The 22,535-nt window shown below is 38.9% G+C and overlaps 1 protein-coding gene across 1 annotated transcript; it reads left to right on the forward strand.

The window, feature by feature from the left end:
• Positions 1 to 17,816: 17,816 nt before the first annotated feature.
• Positions 17,817 to 20,426, forward strand: LOC136258415 (uncharacterized). The gene is made up of 2 exons (XM_066051729.1): positions 17,817 to 18,074; positions 19,358 to 20,426. The coding sequence occupies exon 2, from the start codon at positions 19,557 to 19,559 to the stop codon at positions 20,322 to 20,324; it is 768 nt and encodes a 255-aa protein (XP_065907801.1). The 5' UTR covers positions 17,817 to 18,074; positions 19,358 to 19,556; the 3' UTR covers positions 20,325 to 20,426.
• The last annotated feature ends 2,109 nt before the right edge of the window (positions 20,427 to 22,535 follow it).

The following is a 22,535-nucleotide window of genomic DNA, read 5'->3' on the forward strand; positions in this document are numbered from 1 at the left end:
ACCAATGGTTTGTGGTCTGTTTCCACTTGTACACTCTCTCTTCCAAATATGTACACATCATAATGTTGGCAAGCAAAGACAATAGCTAAAAGTTCGTTTTCAATTTGGACATAATGGGTTTCTGCTGATGTCAGGGCACATGACGAATATGCTACCGGTTGTCCATTCTGTAATAAGGCTGCACCCAGGCAAAATTGTGACGCATCACACTGTATAGTGACCTCATCATGAAGTGAATAAAAGCGCAATACTGGTGCACTTGTTACCATCTGCTTTAGTGTATCTAGGGCATTTTGCTGGGGCTGTTCCCAGATCCAGACCGCATCTTTCTGTGTTATAATTAGTTCTCACAGGGGCTTGGTAATGTCCGACAACCGAGGAAGGAACTTGCTCAAGTACTGCGCAAAGCCCAATAGGTGCTGTATGCCAGCTACATCCTGCGGTGCAGGCATCTCTACTATTGCTTTTACCTTCTCTGGATCAATTCATAAACCATCTTTGGAAGCTACATGGCCAATAAAGGGGACCTTATCTTGCTTAAATTGTACTTTATCGGGGTTCAACTTAATGTCATGCTGCTTACATCTATATAGATAAAAGTCCTCCTAGGTTCTTGTTATGATTTGCTACTGCTTCTTCCATAGTGTCACCAAAGCCAATAACTACAAAATCGTCAGCCACCACTTCAACTCCCTCTAGTCCTTCAATCATTTTGTGCATCCTTCTCTGGAATACCTCTGGTGCTTATGATATCCCAAAGGGCATTCTGAGCCATCGGTATCAACCAAAAGGGATATGAAAGGTGGTGAGCAGTGAGGAAGGAGTGAACATGCCAAAATCCTGACCGTACATCCAACACAGTGAACATTTTCGCTTTGTCTAGATGAGTAGCAATGTCTTCTATTGTAGGTAGCTGATAATGCTTCCTTTGTATGTAGTGATTGGGGTCCTTTGGATCAAGACATATTCTCAGTGTACCATTCTTTTTAGGGACTACTTCCATCAAATTAATCCATGGTGTTGGCTCTGTAACTGGTGCAATTATCTGCTGTTTTACCAGATCATCAAGTGTATCTCTTATGCGATGCAGGAACCCTTCTAGGACTGTGTTGAATGGGGATTGCATCATCACCCAATCGGATATGATACTCTCCTTTCAGCATTCCCACCCTTTCTTCAAAAACTTCTGGGAGTTGCTTGAGCAGATGTTTCTTCGAGGTGTAATGTATTACTTCAAGGGCAAAGACTGCTGCATCCTTTGTGTCTGGACTATTCATACTGTCGTTATCAAGGTATGCAATGATTTTCATATATATACTTACACATGGCTTTCTTCCAAGCAGTGGTCGGATCCTTTCACTATCTACTAGCTTGCAGTCCAACTTATATTGGTAATCTCCACGCCACACTTTTAACCGAACTGTACCTGCCACAGGTATTGACTGGCCTCCGTATGCTGTAATCGCTGTTTGTGATGGTGAGATGTGTGCTAAACTGAAGTCTCTGGTTGCTTTCTTATACATTGTAATAGGGATGACATTACACTGAGACCCAGTGTCTGCTTGGAATCGGATGTAGTTGCCAGAATCTAGTTTTAATGTCACCATGCAATTGCGAGTCATCTAGCTGGACTGCTGCAACTTCCATTGGAAATGCTTTATCATCCTCTTTGTTGTCTACAACTCGTATCCTTTGAGAACCAGCAATCTTACTCCAGCATCTTGATGCAAAATGATGTTTTTTTGTGGCACTTCTTGCATTCTTTCCAATATGCCGAACACATTTCCTTATTTGTGACATCATGGGTTTGCCCACAACTCCAGCATTTGCGTTGTATTTTATGCAAGTCTACCCTTTTAGTTTGCATTGTCTGTTTATGGGTGCTACCCTGTCTATGTTTCCCTTGTGGTTTTATTGTATGCACTGCTGCATCTGTCGTGTCGCCAACTATTTTCATTTGAGCTGTCATACTCTCAGCTACACGACATATTTCATCTGTTTTTGCCAAGGTCAGCTGACTTTCTCAAAGCAAACGCTCTCTTACCTTGTCTTCTTTAATACCGAGTACTAAACAATCCCGAAGGATTTCGTCTGGGGTGATATAGAACTGAAATTGCAGCTTTCTGCCAGCAATCGCAATGCAGTCCAGTTCTGATCATACGACTCCCCTGGCTCTTGTGATTTTATTTTTATTTTAACTGCTTTTTAAAAGGTCTGTGGGCAACTGGTGCCCACAGCCAGAAAAAGTATACGTACAACTTACATTTACAATTGAATGTATAAAATTACAATCAAATTAAGTTAGCTGGCTAAAGTTATTACATACATTTACATTTAATATATAGTTGAACTATCCTATAATTTTAAAACTTACATGTGTATAAATTTTAATAATAAACTTACATAAGTACTTATTTTAAGAGAGAGCAAGAAAAAAATTTATTAATTACTGCTGAAGTTTGGTGGGCGAGGAGACTTGAAACAGGTACTACAAGGGCAAACAAAGTGCAGACTGTGAGGATTGTCAGAGTCAAAATTGTTTGTAAAATGCTGCCAGAAGATCTTGAGTAGTTGTGATTTAATGGTGGAAAAAGGTTGATTTAAGTCACGTACTGGTAGACTGTTGTACTTGTAGGTTCTTGGTAATCTGTTAAAGTAAAAGTTATTTTGTTTGTTGGATGGTTTAAAATTGTGTTGAAGCTTGTTGCTGGTGGAGGATCTGGTATAGGATTGCGGCAAAAGTTGACATAGTTACTGACATTGAAATGATCGAAGCTTAAATCGGTAGCGCTGAAATGATATGTTTTTCTGCGGTTGACAATATGCCTTAAACTTATCTACCACTTTACCAATTTTAGCTTGGTCTTCTTCGTCCTGCCACCTGAATGTAGTGAAAACCTCCTGGGTTTCTTTGCCAATTACTGTCAGTAGAGTAAACAGGGGGTGTCCGGGGGCCTCTATTTTACGGACCGGACTGGAAGTTCCTGCTTAGCAGGCTAGGTGTTTAGCAGGTCTATTTTATGGACCAGACTGGAAAAGGTATAATTAAGGCATGCATACACGTGGATCGATGCTTTCATGATCGTGCGTGCTTTTTGAATCCCGTGTGCAAGGCTCTTAAAGGCTGAAAGCTTGTGAGAGCTGATGTTTTCGCGGATTTTCGGGCCGTATCAAAGCTAGTGGTGACTGTGGTGTTCAGTAGGGTGGGGACTATTCTACGGAACGGAACGGAACGATGGACTAAACTACGGAACGGAACGCTTTCTCAAATTGAAGCTTGCAACTTACCATTGCTGAAACTGCCCTTACGAGTTATCAGTGGCACCTCCAGTGGGTGATTAACATAGGATAAAAAGAATTAAAGGATCGATTGTGGGTTCTTGTTGGTTGTCATTAGTAACGAAGTATTAATTGTGGGATGAGCTGTATCAGTGATGTTCATCCTTGGTTCATCTACGGATATACCAAGAAGGGCACTTTATGTGAGCTGGTTTGCTCATTTTGACTTTAGAAAACAGTCTGGGCCGGCTTTTCAAGTCATATGTCAGTGTACAAATAAAGCAAGCAGGAAGACACTGGTAACAGGAAAGAGCCAGCTGAATTAAAACTTGAAGAATTTTGTACAGTGTGAGAGGAGCAAATATTTTGGCAGATCGCAAAGGGGCTATATTCTGCGAACATCACTGAATTGTATGCATGGAGTTATTAACAGCCGGTGCAGTGGACTAATGCTGTATGCAATAGTGAACTGATTTTTTTCTGTTGCACAAATTCAAGGATGTGTCTGACTGCTAGCCTTGAATCAGGCTAAATGCCAAAACTCCAAGCTCAATTATAAGCCTAGCTATGCATGTGAAACCATGCCCATAGCCACCAGGTAAATGTGATTTGGACCAAGATGTGTGTGTAATTTCAATGTATCTAGTCAGACCGGAAATGGAACACTCGCATTAATTACATACCACCTAAGAATCCTAGGATTTCTTAAGTGTAACATTTCACATGCTTCACTCCAAACAGAACAGGTTAAATTTGTTCATCTATTTTCAAGTAATTCCCATGCAGTCCAGCTGCATGGTCCACGCAATTACAGTGGGATCTTACAGTGTGGGCTGCTCTGTGTTGGATCTACTCTAGAGTTGAGATTTCAAGGTAGACTGCCAATGTACCGACACTGTTGTAGCATATTTAAGTGGAGGACAAATGAATACAGTAATGCTAGATTATTTAAGTATACAAATTTTTCATAATGAAATTGATATCCCATTTTGATTTGTACCTCCACTTTGCAACATATTCAAGAACAAGAAGTTACCACCCTTTTAATCTCCAACCGCTGTCATTAAATAACCAAGTTCTCACCAGTCCTTGTTTTTTCCATCTACAATTTTGCTTTGGAACAATAATTATCTAAAGGCTCTAATTCATATTTAGTATTTAAATCTGTAATTCACCTTGTTGTGGTTTTACTAATTTATTCTTCATTTCCTTTGAAGTTGTACAGTATAGGTAAACAAAGATAAATTTTCTCTCCCATCTTATTCTAGGACTGAGAAAAATTTAATTATTTGTATACAGGCTCAAAATTGAGAAAATATAAAGCAAGTGAATTAATATTATACAGTCAGTTTGCTTTTTGTGAATCAGAGATCTTACAACTACTTTAATTATGATGTAATGTAATTATGATGTAATTTTGGACTATAAAAACAGACTTTTTGATTGTAATTGTGCTGCTGTTTGCTGCTGTGAATAAAGATTGTTCTCTGCCTGTGTGTTAAAAACTGCGCTTTAGAGACTATCCTACCAGGGGAACCTTTTACTTTTTGGATATTTAATGTCTCCAACTGTACCAAAAATTCATTGAATCCATGCATGCATCTCATCGCTGGTTGTCTGAACATTCTGCAAGTGATACCTAGCTCACTCAATCAACCATATAATATTATTCTGTTTATTAGACAGAATAAAGTCATGATCACCTAGACTTTTCCTGTCACCAGTAACTTTCTAGTTAATTTCTCTGTGGATATTACGCTCTGAAACTGAAGAAATTGAGTGGTCTTCTAAACTATTTATCTTGTCAAGATCACCAGAAGCAACTGACATCCAATCAGCTACTGTATTGTAGTAACAAAACTTGCCTTGGTCATGCAATAAATGAATTGAAGAGACCTGCTTGATATATCAGGTAATAGAACAATGCACTGCATGAGACAGATATTAATATTTTATTATTATCCTATTCCATTTCCTGGAAGTTCCACTGATGAATGCAACTTCAGCAATGATAGCGGCTAGACAAGTTGTAAGTTTTGATTCAGAAAGCATTCCATTCTGTAAAATAGACCCCATCCTGGATTAAACTCACTACTCAGGCTAAGATATCTGACATTAAGTAGTCCACTATTCTGTTAATGAATCATTGATGTTCACACAATATAGCCTCCTTGAGGTATCTGAATGTTTGCTCTTTACACACTGCACAAAATTCCTTTAGATTCTGTTTAGCCTGACAGAGTTAATTCAGCTTGTCACCATACTTGTTTCCTTTGTAGTGTAGCTACATACTGCCGGATTTATGCCTATTAGAAAGGCTGAGCCCCAGATTGTACATTCTAAAGTCAAAGTAAGCAAAAACAGCTCACATATTAGCAAAAACAAGTCATGCATTAAGTTCCCTACTTGATACATCCGAAGATAAACAGCAAGAACCCACAATCGATCTTTATCTTTCTTGGGGTACATTTGTTTACCAGCTGGAAGTGCCACCGATAACTTGTACAGCAATGGTAAGCTGCAAGCTTCAATTTGAGAAAGCATTCCGTTCCTTAGTTTAGTCCATCATTCCGTTCCGTTCCGTTCCGTTCCGTAGAATAGACCCCACCGTTCAGTAGCTATCTTAGCATAATGTAGTGTGCCATGCATTGTTTCGAAGTTTAATTATTTTTTATTATTACATCTGCTACAATGTGCATCCGGGGAACACGATCCATCCTCCATCGTTCCAACAATGCTTCCCCGCTAGAAATGGGCCATATTGCTGGCCCTAGGTACTTTTAGTTGTCCCCCTTTCAATTGTCCAGCACACTTGCTCCTTGGTGCTGGGGGTGGTAGGCAAGGGCAGTACATTTAGCCCGGGAAAATAAAAATTAAAAAAATACTGGGCAGGTGGTGTTTACTGATTATGCCCAGAGGCAAGGGGGAAGAGAGATTTACAAGGGGGGGAACATATGTGCAATTACATGTAGCTAGCTACAAATTAGAAATGATTTCTTATCAGTTATTTCAATTATCTAGTGGTGTTTGTGTTGGCATGGCTATTATAACTTGCTCAGCATTAAATTTAGTGACTAGGTGGAAGTTTGTTATACAAGAAAGCACACATGAACAAGAGTCACCAGACATCTTGATGGTATAATTATAACCACAGCATTCAAAACTATCTCTTTTGTTTTCAGTTTAGCATTCTTGGATGAGTGTTTACAAATATTTGTATGGGGGTGTTTATCATCACTAATACATTTTATTAGGTGTGTTGGCTGTGTAATGATGTGCAGTACGTACAACTAACTCATTGTCCAGACAGCCCAAAGTAGTCTATTGACCATAGTAGAGTTTGAGTTAGATGGAGGCACAAGGAGGGAGCCTAAAGGATTTTATTTACCTATTTGGTGGCTTGTTTATTCTACTATTAATAACTACCACTTGGTTGCTAGATGATAATCCAGTTTTACAGCCCAAGGAAGTCGCCATAACTGCTCTGTAGTAACTTCCTCCTCTGCCCATTAAACTGTATAGCACTAACTGGCAACATTAGTTGTATTAAATTTTAAACCAGTTAGCATAATTATTAGTTTGTGTATTTCTTAGTTATGGACATTTCTGAAATAATATATGGAAAGTACTATACATAACCAGACTGCCTGGATAAGAGAGGTTCCACTGTACTGGTATTATATATTAGGAATCATGAAGATAATGGGCTTTTCGATCCTATTACCAAATGTCTTGGCAGTATTGGTAAGCTGTAAAGTGTCTACAGAGTGGCCCAAAATGCAAAGTTTTGCTACTGAATTCTAAGAAAAATATTTAGCAGAATTTTGACTGATTGACTATCTAATATAAACTGCCTGCTCTGCCTGATTCCTTTAGACTAGCAGAACTTGACAATAATGGCTAAAGCTATGGGCTTGAATTTTTTGCTGTTAGATATCACTGTTTCAGCCCAACTGGTATACCACAGTACCCTTCATGGACTTAACCTGTTCCCTCCTTTTAATTGTGTCCCATTAGTTCTTATTGACAGCAAAGTCAAATCACAGTAGCGCAGCATGATGGTTTCCCTACATCAGAGGTGAAGATGATGAAGCTGATATCTTTACAGTGGTTTAGAATTGAACTTCAGTTAGTGATGTACACTATGTGTTAATTTTGTTAGATAGTGTCTAATCTTTATACCACTATAATAATTTATGCACTACACAGCTGCCAAAGGAGAAGTTTTTCAACAAGGAAACCTTTAAAGCTGCAATACAAACTAGCTAGCAAGTTTGTTGCTACATCCTGACTAGTGTCTGATTGGATGTTTTAAATGAAATTTTTTCAGTAATTCACATTTTAATTTTCTAGCTAAAGATAGTGCTGCTACTATGTGAGGTAGTATGTGGTCTTACATGGAATTTTCACAATGCTACAACTGTCAATTGCAAGTTGTTTTGACATTCAAGAAATTTAATATCGTCCAGCACTGTATTTGATATAGTCTGATAGTTCAAGATGAAATGGTCTGTAGGCCTTAGAGATTATCTTGACAATACCACAGTTAGTACCAATCAAGCTTTTGCAGTTGTACCTCCTCTTCCATGTCCCAGTTTAACAGTACATAAATATGTACATTGGGGTGTCACTATTCAGTGGACTGGACTACTGGACTGGAACACTGGACTGGACTACTGGACTGACATATTTTTGGTTTTTGCACATTCTATGGTTGGATTTATGGGGTCTTGCTAGTAAACACCCTTTGGGCACCTGCAGCCCACTTCTAAACACTGAAGACAAACAGTGGAATATGCGAAAACTGTCTCTTAATAATTTCACTACTGTTCATTATGCTACTATACAGCACTTATTCCTTACCTGGTGTCCGTGTGTAGTAATGCTACAGGCAGTGCAGGGAATTCCGCCAGTGAATGTGACAGCAATAGTTAACCAGCAATCAACTAGTCAGTAGGCAATATCCTTCAAGATATATCCTTAGAGCAAGCTTGAGGAACAAGCTAGTCTCATTAGTCTTGCTCTCACTAGTCTTGCTGTTTCAGTGTAGGGGCTTATCAAATAAAGATTATAAGCGCCCATGCTGAAAAATCTCTAATTGGTAAGCCCCTACACTGACTAGAGAGGTCTGGCCATGCTGGCGAGACTAGCTTGCTCCTCAAGGATATCTCGAAAGATTGTCTACTGGCTAGTTGATCACTGGTTAACTATTGCTGTCATATTCAGTTCCCTGCACTGCCTGCAGCATTACTACACACCAGGTAAGGAATAAGTGTTGTATAGTGGCATAATGAACAGTAGCGAAATTATTAAGAGACAGTTTTCGCATATTCCACTGTTTGTCTTCAGTGTTTAGAAGTGGGCTGCAGGTACCCAAAGGGTTCTTACTAGCACGATCCAACCTCAGAATGTGTAAAAACCAAAAATATGTCAGTCCAGTAGTCCAGTCCAGTGTTTCAGTCCAGTAGTCCAGTCCACTGAATAGTAACCCCCTGTACATTGACTGTACCTCCACTAGCACTTTGTAATTAACTGTTGTGCTATACGCTCTAATTTTATAAGCTTCTTGAGGAGATTTTGTATTTACTTTAAATGTTTCACTAAGCAGGATGTGGCAGACTAATAGCAATCAATTATGTCTATAATTATAATGTTTACATGATATATTGCTGTTGGCATAGCTACTTGAGCCTATAATATACCTCTGATCTACCTTTTAATTTGCTGCCAGTATGCTGTAATCTTGTCTACAGTTTGAACTTTGGTTAGTGATGTGATGTGTTGATTTGAATAGTTTTTGTGCTACATAGCAAAGGACAGGCCATCTCGCTTGCCATACATTTCTTTCCGTGCAAAAGAAGTGTATGGCAAGCGAGATGGCCTGTCCTTAGCTCGAGTGGTGAGTTATTGCTCGAGCCGCATTTGCTTCCCATACTTTTGTATGGGACTTCCGCTTTTAAGTTACCGTCGAGTTTGCGCCGTCTACGCTTAATTGATCATTTTTCGTTTGAGTAATAGAGTGTGCATATCGTCTATTATATATGCTCATATACAAGAAATGGTGACTAAAGATCGAAATACCGTATAGTGGGTTTTTATCGCAAGGACTTTAATCTGAATTTGACCATCTAAACATCTCTACCTATTATGACACAATTGAGATATCTGTCCTAGGCCAGTACCAACCATCCACAGTCACGAATCTGCTGAATTTATTAACTTTTGTCCATCCTGTAGTGAAACCATCAAGGTCAGCCATCAAGAAACTTCTAGATACTGCTGCTTCTGCCAGTATGTTGGCATCCAGGAGAATATTCTTGGCGAAGGACTGTAGGGAGTGGAACCCTAATTAAGTAGCTAACATCCATATAATTGTATTTTTTTTTTGTATTTTCCCTTGCCATGCCCACATTAGTTCCATTTGTGGTCCTTTTAGTGGTCGCATGTTGACCGAGGGCCCACATGCGTATTTATTTGTACACATTTTCATCATTTGTGATGGTTTCTCTCTCGCGTTTTGGGAATTTCGTAATATTAAAATTCGCGACATATTTTATCACGTGAAATTTTGTTTATTGCGAGGTTTTTAGTGCTTGTAAAAATGTCGTGTTGGAACGTTCAACAACAAACCAGGTGCTTGTTTGTACATAACAGCTTGCTGATCGTTTATTACAATTGGATCAGTTGATCGTTCCCCTACACAACACGTGTTTCTTCACCAAACATTGCTGAACGTGGCTGCCGTCCCCGTTCCTGACGAACTTCAGGCGCCTGAATCAATTCATCGTGGATACAAGCATAAGAAACACGGCAGAGATCAAATTTCACTGCTTCCCATCTCCTACGCAAACATTTATTACAACGGGTAATAAATTCATACGAGGAATTTAATGTCGCGAATTTGTCACCTCGCGAGATTAAGTGTCGCATGATTTTATGTTCGCAATTAAATTTATCCGCGAGAAAAACTCGCTATATGGTACTCTAATAAAGCAGTCACTATGTACGAAATATTCTAATAGAGCAGTCACACATGCTTGTAAGCTTGAGATACTGCAATTAATTTTTACTGATGCTCAGCAAAATAGAAAAGTGTCGAGTAAAATATTGAGCAAAATAGGTGAGAAATAAAAGAATTGCTGGAAAGAAAAATAGATGGAAAAAGCAAAATAGGCTCATCCCTAGCTTTAATGAAACAAATAGCTATTCATTATTCGTTTGTTAAGAAATACTTGAGAAATATTCATTGTTTGTTAATCAGACAATTAACTACACATTTAATGAAATTTGAAAGCTGTCATTATTTTTAAACTGTAATTAATATAATCATCTGTTATAGACAAACACATGTGTCCCTTTGAGAACCTAGTTATATACAAAAAGTTCTTAAAGAATAATTTGTTCATTAATATGAAGAATATTAAATTTGATATTCATTTCACCCCTAATATGCTTTATTACATATGACCAGATTTGTGAAAAGGGAACTTCCACACATATCCAATTCTACAAACTCAGAAGACTATAATCCAGTACTCAAGAAACTTATTATATGTGACCGGATTTGCAAAAAGGTACCTTTTCCACACATTTGACATACCAGCAAACAAAGTGATGTAACACTTGACTCCTTATACTGATTAACTTTCTCTTAGTATCAAAATGTAGCCAGATACTGTAGCTACATTCTTTGATAATTTCAAACAATTATATGCCATGATCAAAAAGTTATGAAGCTTTAAAGTTCAAAAAATGGGTCAAATTTTGTGTGTGAAAAAGGTACCTTTTCGTACATCCAGTCACATATATAATAATTTGTTCCATCCACTAAACTACAATATGTTGGTGCTCACTACTGACCAAATTTCAAGTCAATAGCTTTTCCCAATCTGAAGTTATGAGTCATCAAAGTTGGTAAATTGGATGTGTGTGGAAGATCTCTTTGCAAATCCGGCCACATAACAAGCAAACTGTTTGCCACACAGCACAGTATAAGTTTGCTTTATTTAATTTTACAGTGGAACTTTTGTTAACAATGACCTAGACCCCTCAGGATTTTTATGTATAATGACCATGTCATGATCAGGGGCGGATCTAGGAGCTGGAAAGGGGAGGGGCACAAACGGAGTAAGTTGTAGGCGGTTGGGGAGAGCCAGATTCTCTAGTTCAGTGCTGCATTTTTGAAGCAGCAAATAATCTCTTAGTAGTGTCTCACTGTATATTTTTGTCATTATATTTTTGGCCTTTTCAGATGGTTGTGAAGTCTTAAAGTGCTCTGAATGTCTTAAACAACAGCAACACCATAATTATTCTAGAGGAGCTTATTAGTATGCACAAAGGTGCTGGGTGACAATTTTACAGTTTGATTCATTTTGGTTTCAGGTGAACTTGTAATAAATGCCAGTAAAATGTGCATATTTTCATGAGTTGATAAACTGATCTTGGCCTGACATAAAGTTTATTAGCTATTTAATCAGATACATGGCTGGCTCCTCCACAAGGTGAGGGGGAGGGGGCATTTGTCCCAAATGCCCCATCTTGGATCCACCATTGATGATGTCCCATTATTATTGTTGCATAGATATTATAATTATGCTTTGTAGTCTACATTAAGCATCCACCTATCTGAACTACATATTGGCTAGCAGAGATTTTCTAGCCTAAGGAAAGTGACCATTATACACAGGCCCCACTGTATTGCTATGTCATCTGTAACTGTGCCATGCGGCTATAAGTGAAACTGGACCTTAGCTGGTATGGTTGCTAATGGGCACACATTTCATCAAAGAAGCTGCAATAAGAACTACTCTAAAATTTTCTTTTTCGCTACATCATGACTGATCTCCACAGGATGCCATTCTGGGGTTGATGACCGAATCGAACTATTATAAGCAGTTTACCAAACAGACATATTTTACCTCATTTGGTTGTACAGCATTTAATCATAGAATACCTATAAATTGGAGAGTACAGCACATAGTCAAGCCTTTGAATTGAGTGGTTTGGTAGTATTGTAGCTATAGCATCAACCAACCATGGTATTCAAGGCTTTTGTTGTGCTTTTGTTTGCTGTCATCTTCCTCACTGATGCTGTGGAGGTCACCGATGAAGATACAAGAACTACGTAAATATGTGACCGGATCTGCAAAAAGTGGTCTTATAGCCTTTCCAGTTGCATGTACTTGACAATCCTTAACTTGATTTATGAGTACAGTACCAGCCTGAAATTTGGTCACCTTACACTCCTAACATTGCACCATTGCTCGATGTAATGTTAAAACAATAGGTTAAACACATGATGTGTTATGACTTATCAACCTTGAAAATTCGGAAAGGCTCTAAGACCCTTTTTGCAGATCCAATCACATTATAATAATTATATGTACACTTTGAACAATTCTGTAACCATTTCTACTCAGTTTCAACTGTTACATCTATCATATCAATTCTCCACTAGTCTCTTACCTACTTGCTAAGCTGCAATGATTGGAATCAAAGATCATGGTTAGAACAAACAACAGGACTACTAGACAGGCCACAGAGAAATCTATTGCCACTGATGTCAACAACAAACAGCAGCAGCAGTGTAACTATCAATCTGGTGTAGTCACATATGTTAGATGGGATAATTCTACTTGTCCTTTATATACGGAGTAGATACCATATACTCTGGAGTTGTAGCTGGATCATTGTGGTATGAACATATAGGAGCTAGTTGATCCACTGTGTATACCTTCCAACCAACAGAGTACCTTAAATCCCAGCCAGGGTATCAAACATATGCACCATGCAGTGTACGGAGCAGACTATAATATGTATAGGAAACAGGAGGTTCTCCACTAGACCATAGCCATGATTGTAACATTCCATGTGTACTCTGCCAGGCTTATGGAAGTACTAACAAGATAATGATCCCTTCTCGTTATGAGTGTCCTCCAGGAAAGAATACTGAGTACCTTATGGCTGGAGGTTATAATCACAAAGTAGCTACACAATTACATGTGTAGATAAAAGCCTAGAACAGGTTCCAGGCAGTGGATCTAGTACTAATGGAAAACTCTTGTATACAGTTGAAGCTTAGTTCATTCCTTGTATTGACAAAGAGTTCACTTTCCTTACACTATGCCGAGGTGCAATCGCCACATACGTACCATAATTCGTTTTATTTTCATGCCAAAAAAATTTGATGTTTATGTGAATGACTGTTCTATTACAGTAGTTCGATCATTTGCAAATTTTTTGTGTAAGAAATTTTCATATAATTTTGGTATATGAAAATTATTTTACAACAAAATTACGGCGCAGTGTATTACTACTGTATGTAATTTGTTGTTGCTGCTGATGTAATATCTGAACATGATTGTTCACATGATCAGGCATGAATCTTGCAGTGTGTCCTTAACAGCATGCATATGATGATTACATGTGTGTAACATTTGCTATTAAATCATTTCAGTAGGAATTTGGTATGCTAACAGCTGTCTATAGTGTCTAGATATAAGCAGCAAGCATTGACAGTTTTAAAGCCACTACATATACATATATGATATGACTCAGCTATTTTAAATACATGGTTGTCCCTCCTTATGGCTATATATAGTACTAGCTGTAGTACCTGCTCTATCGTGCAGGGTGGTATACATATAGAAATTAAATGAAATTACAGTTTATTTGTTTACATCAGTAATGGACTGGTGATAATTCAGTAATGACACATGAGGCACTGTAAGAATGTCATTCCAGGCATAGGGTTTTGTAGACACTGCATACCATAGAATTAAGGATTTGGTTACTGTATTTGTATACACTGTAAGTGATAGGGTTATTGAATCATATAGATATGAATTCACTTGGTAGCTATACAGTGGGATTGTGCAAGATAGCTACTATGTATATAGTGCAGCATGATAGATGGCACTTTGTCCAGCATCTCAGTGTAAGGAACTGTGAGGGTAGCTATGCCTGTTGCCATTGGTGACAGCCATGTCCATTCTATTGCATGGGATAGGCATTGTTGTTGACTACATAATCCCATAGTTTTGCTGTTAGGCATGTATAGCTGAGCTATTTCATTAGCAAGATGATAAACAACACATTAAGTTTTTACACCTATATAAGGTACTATGCTATGTTGGAGGGGGCCTGGTCAATATCTACTTAGCAACAACTTCTTTGTGATTGTATAGTGAATTTGATTGGTTAAATTCAACATAAGATACTTAGCAACAACTTCCTTAGTGACTGTATGATGAATCTGATTGGATAAAGCCATCTTTGCTCAACTGACGATCAAGGGCGAAAATGATAGACTTTGTCTGAGTGCTTTTGATGACATAGTAAATGAAAATTGCTGAATTGCCAATGGAGAAGATCACTAAGAAGGCACTGATCAAGGTGGATCCTTTTGACATGAAGTTCAGCAATGGTGTCATTTACTATGTTTACCGCAAGTGACTGATTAACATGTTTAGCTACTGATTAATAGCTAGTTGATTGATACATAATATTCTAATATAAATTGATTGAGGCATTATTAATCATTTCATAATTAACAGGGGCTGGGGTTAATGATATTGTTAGGGGTATGCACGTATAGTATTGGAATATTTTGTGACTTCAGATATTCATTACATCGCTCGAATTCTATCATCCAAAGACACCATGAATTACTGTAATCTGCACTACAATGATTCTGTTATGACAAAATATAACCGCTTTACAAAATATAACAGTGGGGGCTAGCAAGAAATAATAATAAATATAAACAAAAAATTTTGAGTCATCCAGCCCAAGACAACTCATGGGAAAAACCTGCCAGCCTTTTCTTTATTTCTTTGCTGTACAGGAAAAACCAAAAATGCTCCACTCTGCTGTTTATGCATGTGTAGAAAAGAGTTCAAATCAATGCTGTAAGTCCATTGCCCGTGGTTTCCCAAAAATCATCTCCTTTGTGAACATCTCTAACAATTTCTTCACCTTAAGCCTAAACACACGTGCCACTAAGTCTGGACGGTCCAGAGGCTCCTGACCTGGTAGTAGATTGTTCCTAATCTCCGGCCAATTAGGATTGGTGGTCATGGTGATGAAGAGATCGGGGTGGCCATACTTCCTAACGTAAGTCATTACGTCCTGCTGACGCTCATGCATGTAGCGTGGTCCACCAGTGAATGATGATGGTAGAATGACCCTACGACCAACATTCCTGGGGTCACCATCCCCATCTACCATTGCATCCTGCAAATCCTGGTAGCAATCAGCACATAGTGACTTCTGTTCACGCCTGAGAAACTGTAAGCGCTCAGTTTCAATCTTACAGTAGGTGTCAACCAGGAATTGCTGGAAAAGCCGTTTAGCCTTAAGCATTACAGGCACTTGCTGCCTAACCATGATGTGGTAGCGGTAATACACCATGGCTGTTAATTTCCTACCTTTAGCCAATTTCAGGTTGATGTGCCATCCATCAGTGCCATAGGAAAAGAGTAAAGGATACTGCAAAGGATCATATCCCCTATGAAGTTCATAAATGCGCTGCAAAGACCCATCCCTACAGTGCAAAACTATGTCCCTATTATTTACATTATCATTAGACAATAGCACTCCTACCTCGTCACACATCGGGCTATTATACCTCCTAGCATGCTCTCCTATGGGCCGTTTGTTCTCGTTAATCACTACCCTAATATTCGCTGGCTCATCATGCTGCTCAAATATTTCTTTAGCTACTTTAATAAGCTGAACATAGTGATTATTGTCATGCAAAAGCTCATTAATGCCCCTAACTATGTCAAGCCTTAACCCATCAACTATTCCACATCTAGTAGCTAATTCAGTTTGCTAATTGTCAATAAAATAAATTTGGGAAAATTTAGGAGACTCACCTGCTGATGGAACTAAACTACCTATACGATGATAGACCTGACCCTGTACTCTAAAAGAAGGATTGAAGCCAGCCATAGTTATCTCGTTACAGCCGAAGCTTGTCATTTGAAATGCACTATTGTACTTATGTATGTTATGTAGAAAATGTCTACCTGCCGAGTCCGTACCTTCATACAGGTGTCTTAAGAATGACTGAGGCTGTGGAAATGCCTCTAACTGGACATTTCCCTTCAAGCAACAAAGGGATTCCGTCTCCTCGGGAAATTTTAATGCGCCACAGTGTGCGCATTCTACACTAAGTGCGCCTACATCTGTAGTGTTGAAGAAGTTGTGTGGCTGATAGTTAAACCCCCTAAAGCTTGGGTGTGTGCTTGCACGTACCTGTTGTCTGCGTGTGGTGTTAGCCTGCTGCTCCTGAGCTTTGTAGCGTGGATCAGCCCGAGATTCTTGATGAGCAGCTGTATTTTGTTGTTGCTCCTCCCTCCTTGTAGCTGGGTCTTCACGCACAAGTCAACGGGCAGCTGTATTGCGCTGTTGTTCTTCTCTGGTGGCTGGGTCCTCACGCGCCAGTCGACGGGCAGATGCATCGCGGATCCGTTCCTGTGATCTTCTTTCTTCGTCCTGGCGGGCCACACGATGGGCTTCTGCGTCACGTTGTCTTCGTCTATGTTGTGAGTCGACTTCACACCTGGCACTGGTTGAGGTGGTAGCTCGAGTTGAAGCCTCCTGGTGGCGCAGTCTTTGTCGTTCTGCTTCTTCCTGTCTCTTCGCTGGATCTAATCTTTGGTTCTGCTTGTGTCTCTTTGCTTGAGATGCACAAAAGGTAGACAATCGTTTTCGCTTAGGCGGCATGCTTACACAGCACATCAAATGAAATTTGAATTTGCAATATCACATGTGTACAGTCTCGGCAAATGTAACATGTATGATCATGTGTTTACAGTCATATACAGTACAGGATTCTAACTCACGGTACACATTGAAGTTTCAAAAGGTACCCAGAGTGACTAAAAGGTGCACTGAAAAGGTACCTGAACGAAAAACAAGTGTACTGAGAAGGTGCCCAAATCGAAAAAAAAAAAAAAGTTATCACCAACTGGAATTGAACCCGCAACTTCTACACGTAAGGCAGCTGTCTAACCCATTCACCTACCTGCCCACCACCTGAGGCTACACCTTTATTTTTGTCTTATAAAGACCTGTACAAATGGACTGAGATAGGTGTCTACTTGCGGTTTATAGAAAGAATTTAAGCCACTTTTCTTTTACACCTTCGCGTTTAAAGAGCGGTAACGGACAAACGATAGCTTGCACGAACTTTTCGAAACCGTCATTGTAGAGCTGGATAATGAGCGCTTATTTAGACACAAAGACGCTTCGAAACGTGCAGCGGTTCAAGAGTACATGCCTGACATCAAATGGAATGCAGACAGACGGACGGACGGCTTTTCAGTCTTGTAATATAGATAATCATGAAAAAGACATACTGTGAAGGAAATGTAACTATGCAGTTCAAGGTCTACAAGTACATACACTATATAATAGTTAGACACCAAGACCAAGGGAACTAAGCGATTTAGTAACCCCGATGGCCCGAGGCTGTAGCGTCCCGATCGCAGCGAGGGCGCTACTAAGGGCCAGAGGGGTTACTAAATCGCTTAGTTCCCGTTGGTCGCGGTGTCTAACTTATTTAGACTATGGTTTAAAGTACATACCTTTATAGCCAGAGCATTAGGGTGGGCAATGCAGAACGGCAGAACGGTTTCTTCCTGAAGTCCTTACAGCGCCCACAAAAATAATTATTCTACCGGTAACCAGAATAACGGCTAGAGCTACAGTAGATACGCCGTTTAGTCTACTATTTGTCCAGAGTTATTCGCAGAACACGGAGGAGAATTGTATCACAGTATTATCAAGCACTCCAGTGTATCTTTCGTGTTATAATTATTTTTCAAGTACAAAATTGCCTGAGGGCGGGTTACTAAATGAACATGTGTAGGTGACTAAATGAGCATGTCAGGTGAGTAAGTGATTTAGTAACCCTCTAAATGAGCTGTACCATAGTCTAAAATTATGCCAGGTGATCTAACCAGTCATTAAACTTATAAATACTATGTTCCTAAAAATATGTCAGTATTAGACTCTATTTAGGCTGTTTTGGGTGGGTAATAAATCTCATATACTCCACCTTGTTTTCTAATGTACTTCACACCTTCAAGCACAATACAACATATGTTCAAAATCTAGGTTTACCCAATCGCTATGCATTTTTCCATCTTTTGCATTACATCACCTGAAACCATTGAAAAATAACCTCATAGCTACTTGCTGTATCAGCATACACTCTGTAAATTACCCCCTTTTGTGGTGATATGGTGAGTGGTTTGCAATTAAGTTTTGATTAGGGATGTCATGTGACACATCATGCCACTCATGTGTCTTGCATGCTACTATTCAAAACTCTTCCATTTTATTATTTTTGACAAAGGTGATAATGGCAAATTTAGATCTGTTAATTTCTTTTGTCATTACTTTTTCAATCTTATTCATAACAGATACATTAAAACAACATGGTATACATTACCAGAACTGTATTTTTAAAACAGTACTTCAGTTCTTGTGTGCTGGTGGTGGTGCTTGTGTGTGTACGTGGCTAGAGCACCAGCCTGGAAATTGAAAGGTTCCAGGATCAATGCCAAGTTGGTGTTGTTGCTATTTCCTTGAGCAAGAAACTTTACTCACATTGCTTTAGTCTACTCATGCAGCTGTATATAGGGACCTGCATGGTGACCTGGTGTCAACTGGGAAAGCAGCCCACCCAGCTGTAACATCAAATGGTACCTGGTGTTAGCTGTTAACTGAGGAAACAAATGCCCAACTGTCCCTGTCTCAGTTAGCAGTGTTGGGGTTGTTGTAGAACTTTGAGTTCTGCGGCTTCTTGTCATGAGACCTAGCCTCCTGCAGGTTACTACAGTAGTCCTGCCCCAGGGGAATTTTCCTTTGCAAGACTCGAGTGCCTGAGTGATGCACAGTGCTGGTACGCTCGGAAATAGTTGTGTTTTGCATGGCTGCCAGAGGCTTTCCTTTGCTTTTGGCTTTGTGTGCATGTGTGTGGTCATCACCATTGCTATGGTAGCTTGTAGGCTATTATATGAAGTGCATAGCTAATATAAGTCATTTTCTTATGCTTGTCTCACAGAGTGTATATATTTGGATTGATGTGCTGAAGTAGACATTACTCTACCTGGTCACATGATTTACATGTTGTTACCTATCTCACATATGGTGATAGCTGTGCTGTGTTTGACTATGACATGCTGACATCATCATTGCTAGTGTGCCTATAAAAGAAGAGTGTATGCACACTAGGTGTATTGCTGTAACAGTTAGTGTCAAGAATGAAGCTCACAGTTTTCGTTGTACTGTTGTTTGCTGTGTCCTTCTTCCTCACTGATGCTGTGGAGGTCACTGATGATGATAAAAATTCTCCACTAGTCTCTTACCTACTTGCTAAACTACAACAATTGGAATCAAAGATCATTGTTAGACCAAATATCAGGACCACTAGACAGACTACACAAAAGCCTACTAAACCACCTGTTGTTGCTGATAACAAACAGTGTAACTGTCAACCTGGTGTAGTCACCTATGTTAGATGGGGTAATTCTACTTGTCCCAATGGAGCAGATACCATTTACTCTGGAGTTGTAGCTGGATCAGGCTATAGAGATGCAGGAGCTGCAGTTGATCCACTGTGTTTACCACCTAATCCTCAATACCTTAAATCACAATCTGGTTATCAAGGATACGCTAAGTTATTTGGAGCAGAGTACCAACTTCATGCTAATAGTCCAATTGATCATGCTGATAATCGTAATGTTCCATGTTCACTCTGCCAGGCTTATGGACGTACTAACAAGATAATGATCCCTTCTCATTATGAGTGTCCTCCAGGATGGAATACTGAGTACCACGGTTACCTTATGGCCGGACGTCATACTAGTTCAGCAGCTACACAGTATACATGTATGGATAAAAGCTTAGAACAGATCCCAGGTAGTGGAGCAGATACTGATGGGTATCTCTTCTACACAGTTGAGGCATATTGCAATCACTTCATTCCTTGTAGTGATAAAGAACTTACTTGTGTAGTGTGTACCAAATGAGCAAACAGCTCCAGTGTTGTTTGACAGATTATTGTGTCACACATCCATTTTTGTCAGCTATACACATTATTATGATACTATTGTTTTTAAAAAAAATTTAGATGGAATGGTATTTCCAATGCATTAATCAATTTGTAAATTGATCATTTTTGTGTTCATGTAATCTCTAGCAGATTATTACAACTAAAGTATGTTTTGCTTGTGTATTAACAAAAACGAAATCTTCATCAGAAACTGCCACTTGAAATTCGATCATTCCTTGTTAGCGACTTATCCTCGCATGTCATGTGTACATTATTAATTAACTAGATGTGCTCAACATTATTCATTTTGTGTATTGTCCATACTACATATATGGCGCATTATATGCTGCTTCATTCAGCTTGTGAACTACGGCGTAACCATCACTTTGCTTGACAGCTTGAGTCAGTGTAGCACAAGACTAGAAAGCAAAGGGATTCGAAATTGCAAGGCATAGATGTTTAATTTTATAAAGCAATTCTTCATTTCTAGGATGTATATTCAGTGGATAAATACCCACATACAATGTAGAGAGTTGAGCTACAAAGAAATCACCACGTAGAGAGTTCAGCTACAAACAAATCGCCCTGTAGAGGGATCAGCTAGAAGAAATTACCCTGTACAGAGTTCAGCTACAAAGAAACCATCATGTAGAGAGTTCAGCTGCAAACAAATCACCTGTAGAGAGTTCAGCTACAAACAAATTACCCTGTAGAAAGATCAACTAGAAGAAGTTACCTTGTAGAGAGTTCAGCTACTATCTAGTGACCCTGTAGAGACATCAGCTAGAAGAAGTTACTTTGTAGAGAGTTCAGCTACAAAGAAACCATCATGTAGAGAGTTCAGCTGCAAACAAATCACCTGTAGAGAGTTCAGCTACAAACAAATTACCCTGTAGAAAGATCAGCTAGGAGAAGTCACCTTGTAGAGAGTTCTGCTACTAACTAGTGACCCTGTAGAGACATCAGCTAGAAGAAGTTACCTTGTAGAGAGTTCAGCTACAAACAAATCATCCTGTAGAGAGATCAGCTAGAAGAAGCTACCTTGTAGATAGTTCAGTTACAAACAGTTCACCATGTAGAGAGATCAGCTAGAAGGACTCACCTTGTAGAGTGTTCAGTTGCAAAGAAACCATGCACCATGTAGAGTTTTGTAATAAATATGTGACTGAACTTGACAAAACAAGGCTTCCACACACATCCACTTTTATGACTTTGAAGTACCACAACTCAATGTAGGAGTATGTCATTAGTTTCATATTTTGACCTGATATTGTACTATGCTATGGAAGGACTTTGTAAAAAGTTTAGGCCAATAGCTTGCTGAGTAGTTAAGATACAGCTGGTTAAAGTCAGAATATTGGATGTGTGTGGAAGCCTTGGTTTGCCAAATTTGGTCACATATATGTATTATTATATATAATTTGTACATTTATTGATAAAATCAGAAATATTTAAAGTATTCATCTGCTTCATCTTTTCTTCTTTCCTGTGGAAAAGAAAAAAAAAGATAGGTTAAAAAAGCCCCAAAGCTGGCCATAGGCCAGCTTTGGGGTATACAAATACAAAAAGAAGTGAAATCTAATCCAAAACAACCAAGCTATAAAAAAGGAGTGCGGCTCTCAAAAAGGCTATGGTGAAAAAATATGTGAAATCCAAGGTGGCAGCCAAGAAATGGCTGTGATGGTAGGTTAATGGTAAAAATTTTAATAACGAAATTTCAGGTGAATTATGTGCCAAGACCAAACGGCACCAAAATTCATCTGAATTGTTGTTATTAAAATTTTTACCATTAACCTACCATCACAGCCATTTCTTGGCCGCCACCTTGGATTTCACATCTTTTTTCACCATAGCCTTTTTGAGGGCCGCACTCTTTTTTTACAGCTTGGCTGTTTTGGATTAGATTCAACTATCTAGTAGAGCAGTAGTTTATTGCATCAAAAGAAGTAGCTTTAGAATAGCACCACCATCATCGTGTTATGATGATAATCATTAAAGCCATGTTCTAACACAAAAGGTGTAATCAACTGTTAAACTTAAACAGTCAAAATGTAACACCATAATTATATTTTACTACAGTATAATGCGAGTACCAAACACTGAAAGTGCGTATGCATGGTTGTATAGTTGTTATTGTCATTGTTCATCTCACTGGACAGTTACATCAGTCTTCTATCTGATCTGGCCA

Source organism: Dysidea avara, chromosome 6 (assembly GCF_963678975.1).
Source record: "Dysidea avara chromosome 6, odDysAvar1.4, whole genome shotgun sequence".
NCBI classification, from domain to species: domain Eukaryota; kingdom Metazoa; phylum Porifera; class Demospongiae; order Dictyoceratida; family Dysideidae; genus Dysidea; species Dysidea avara.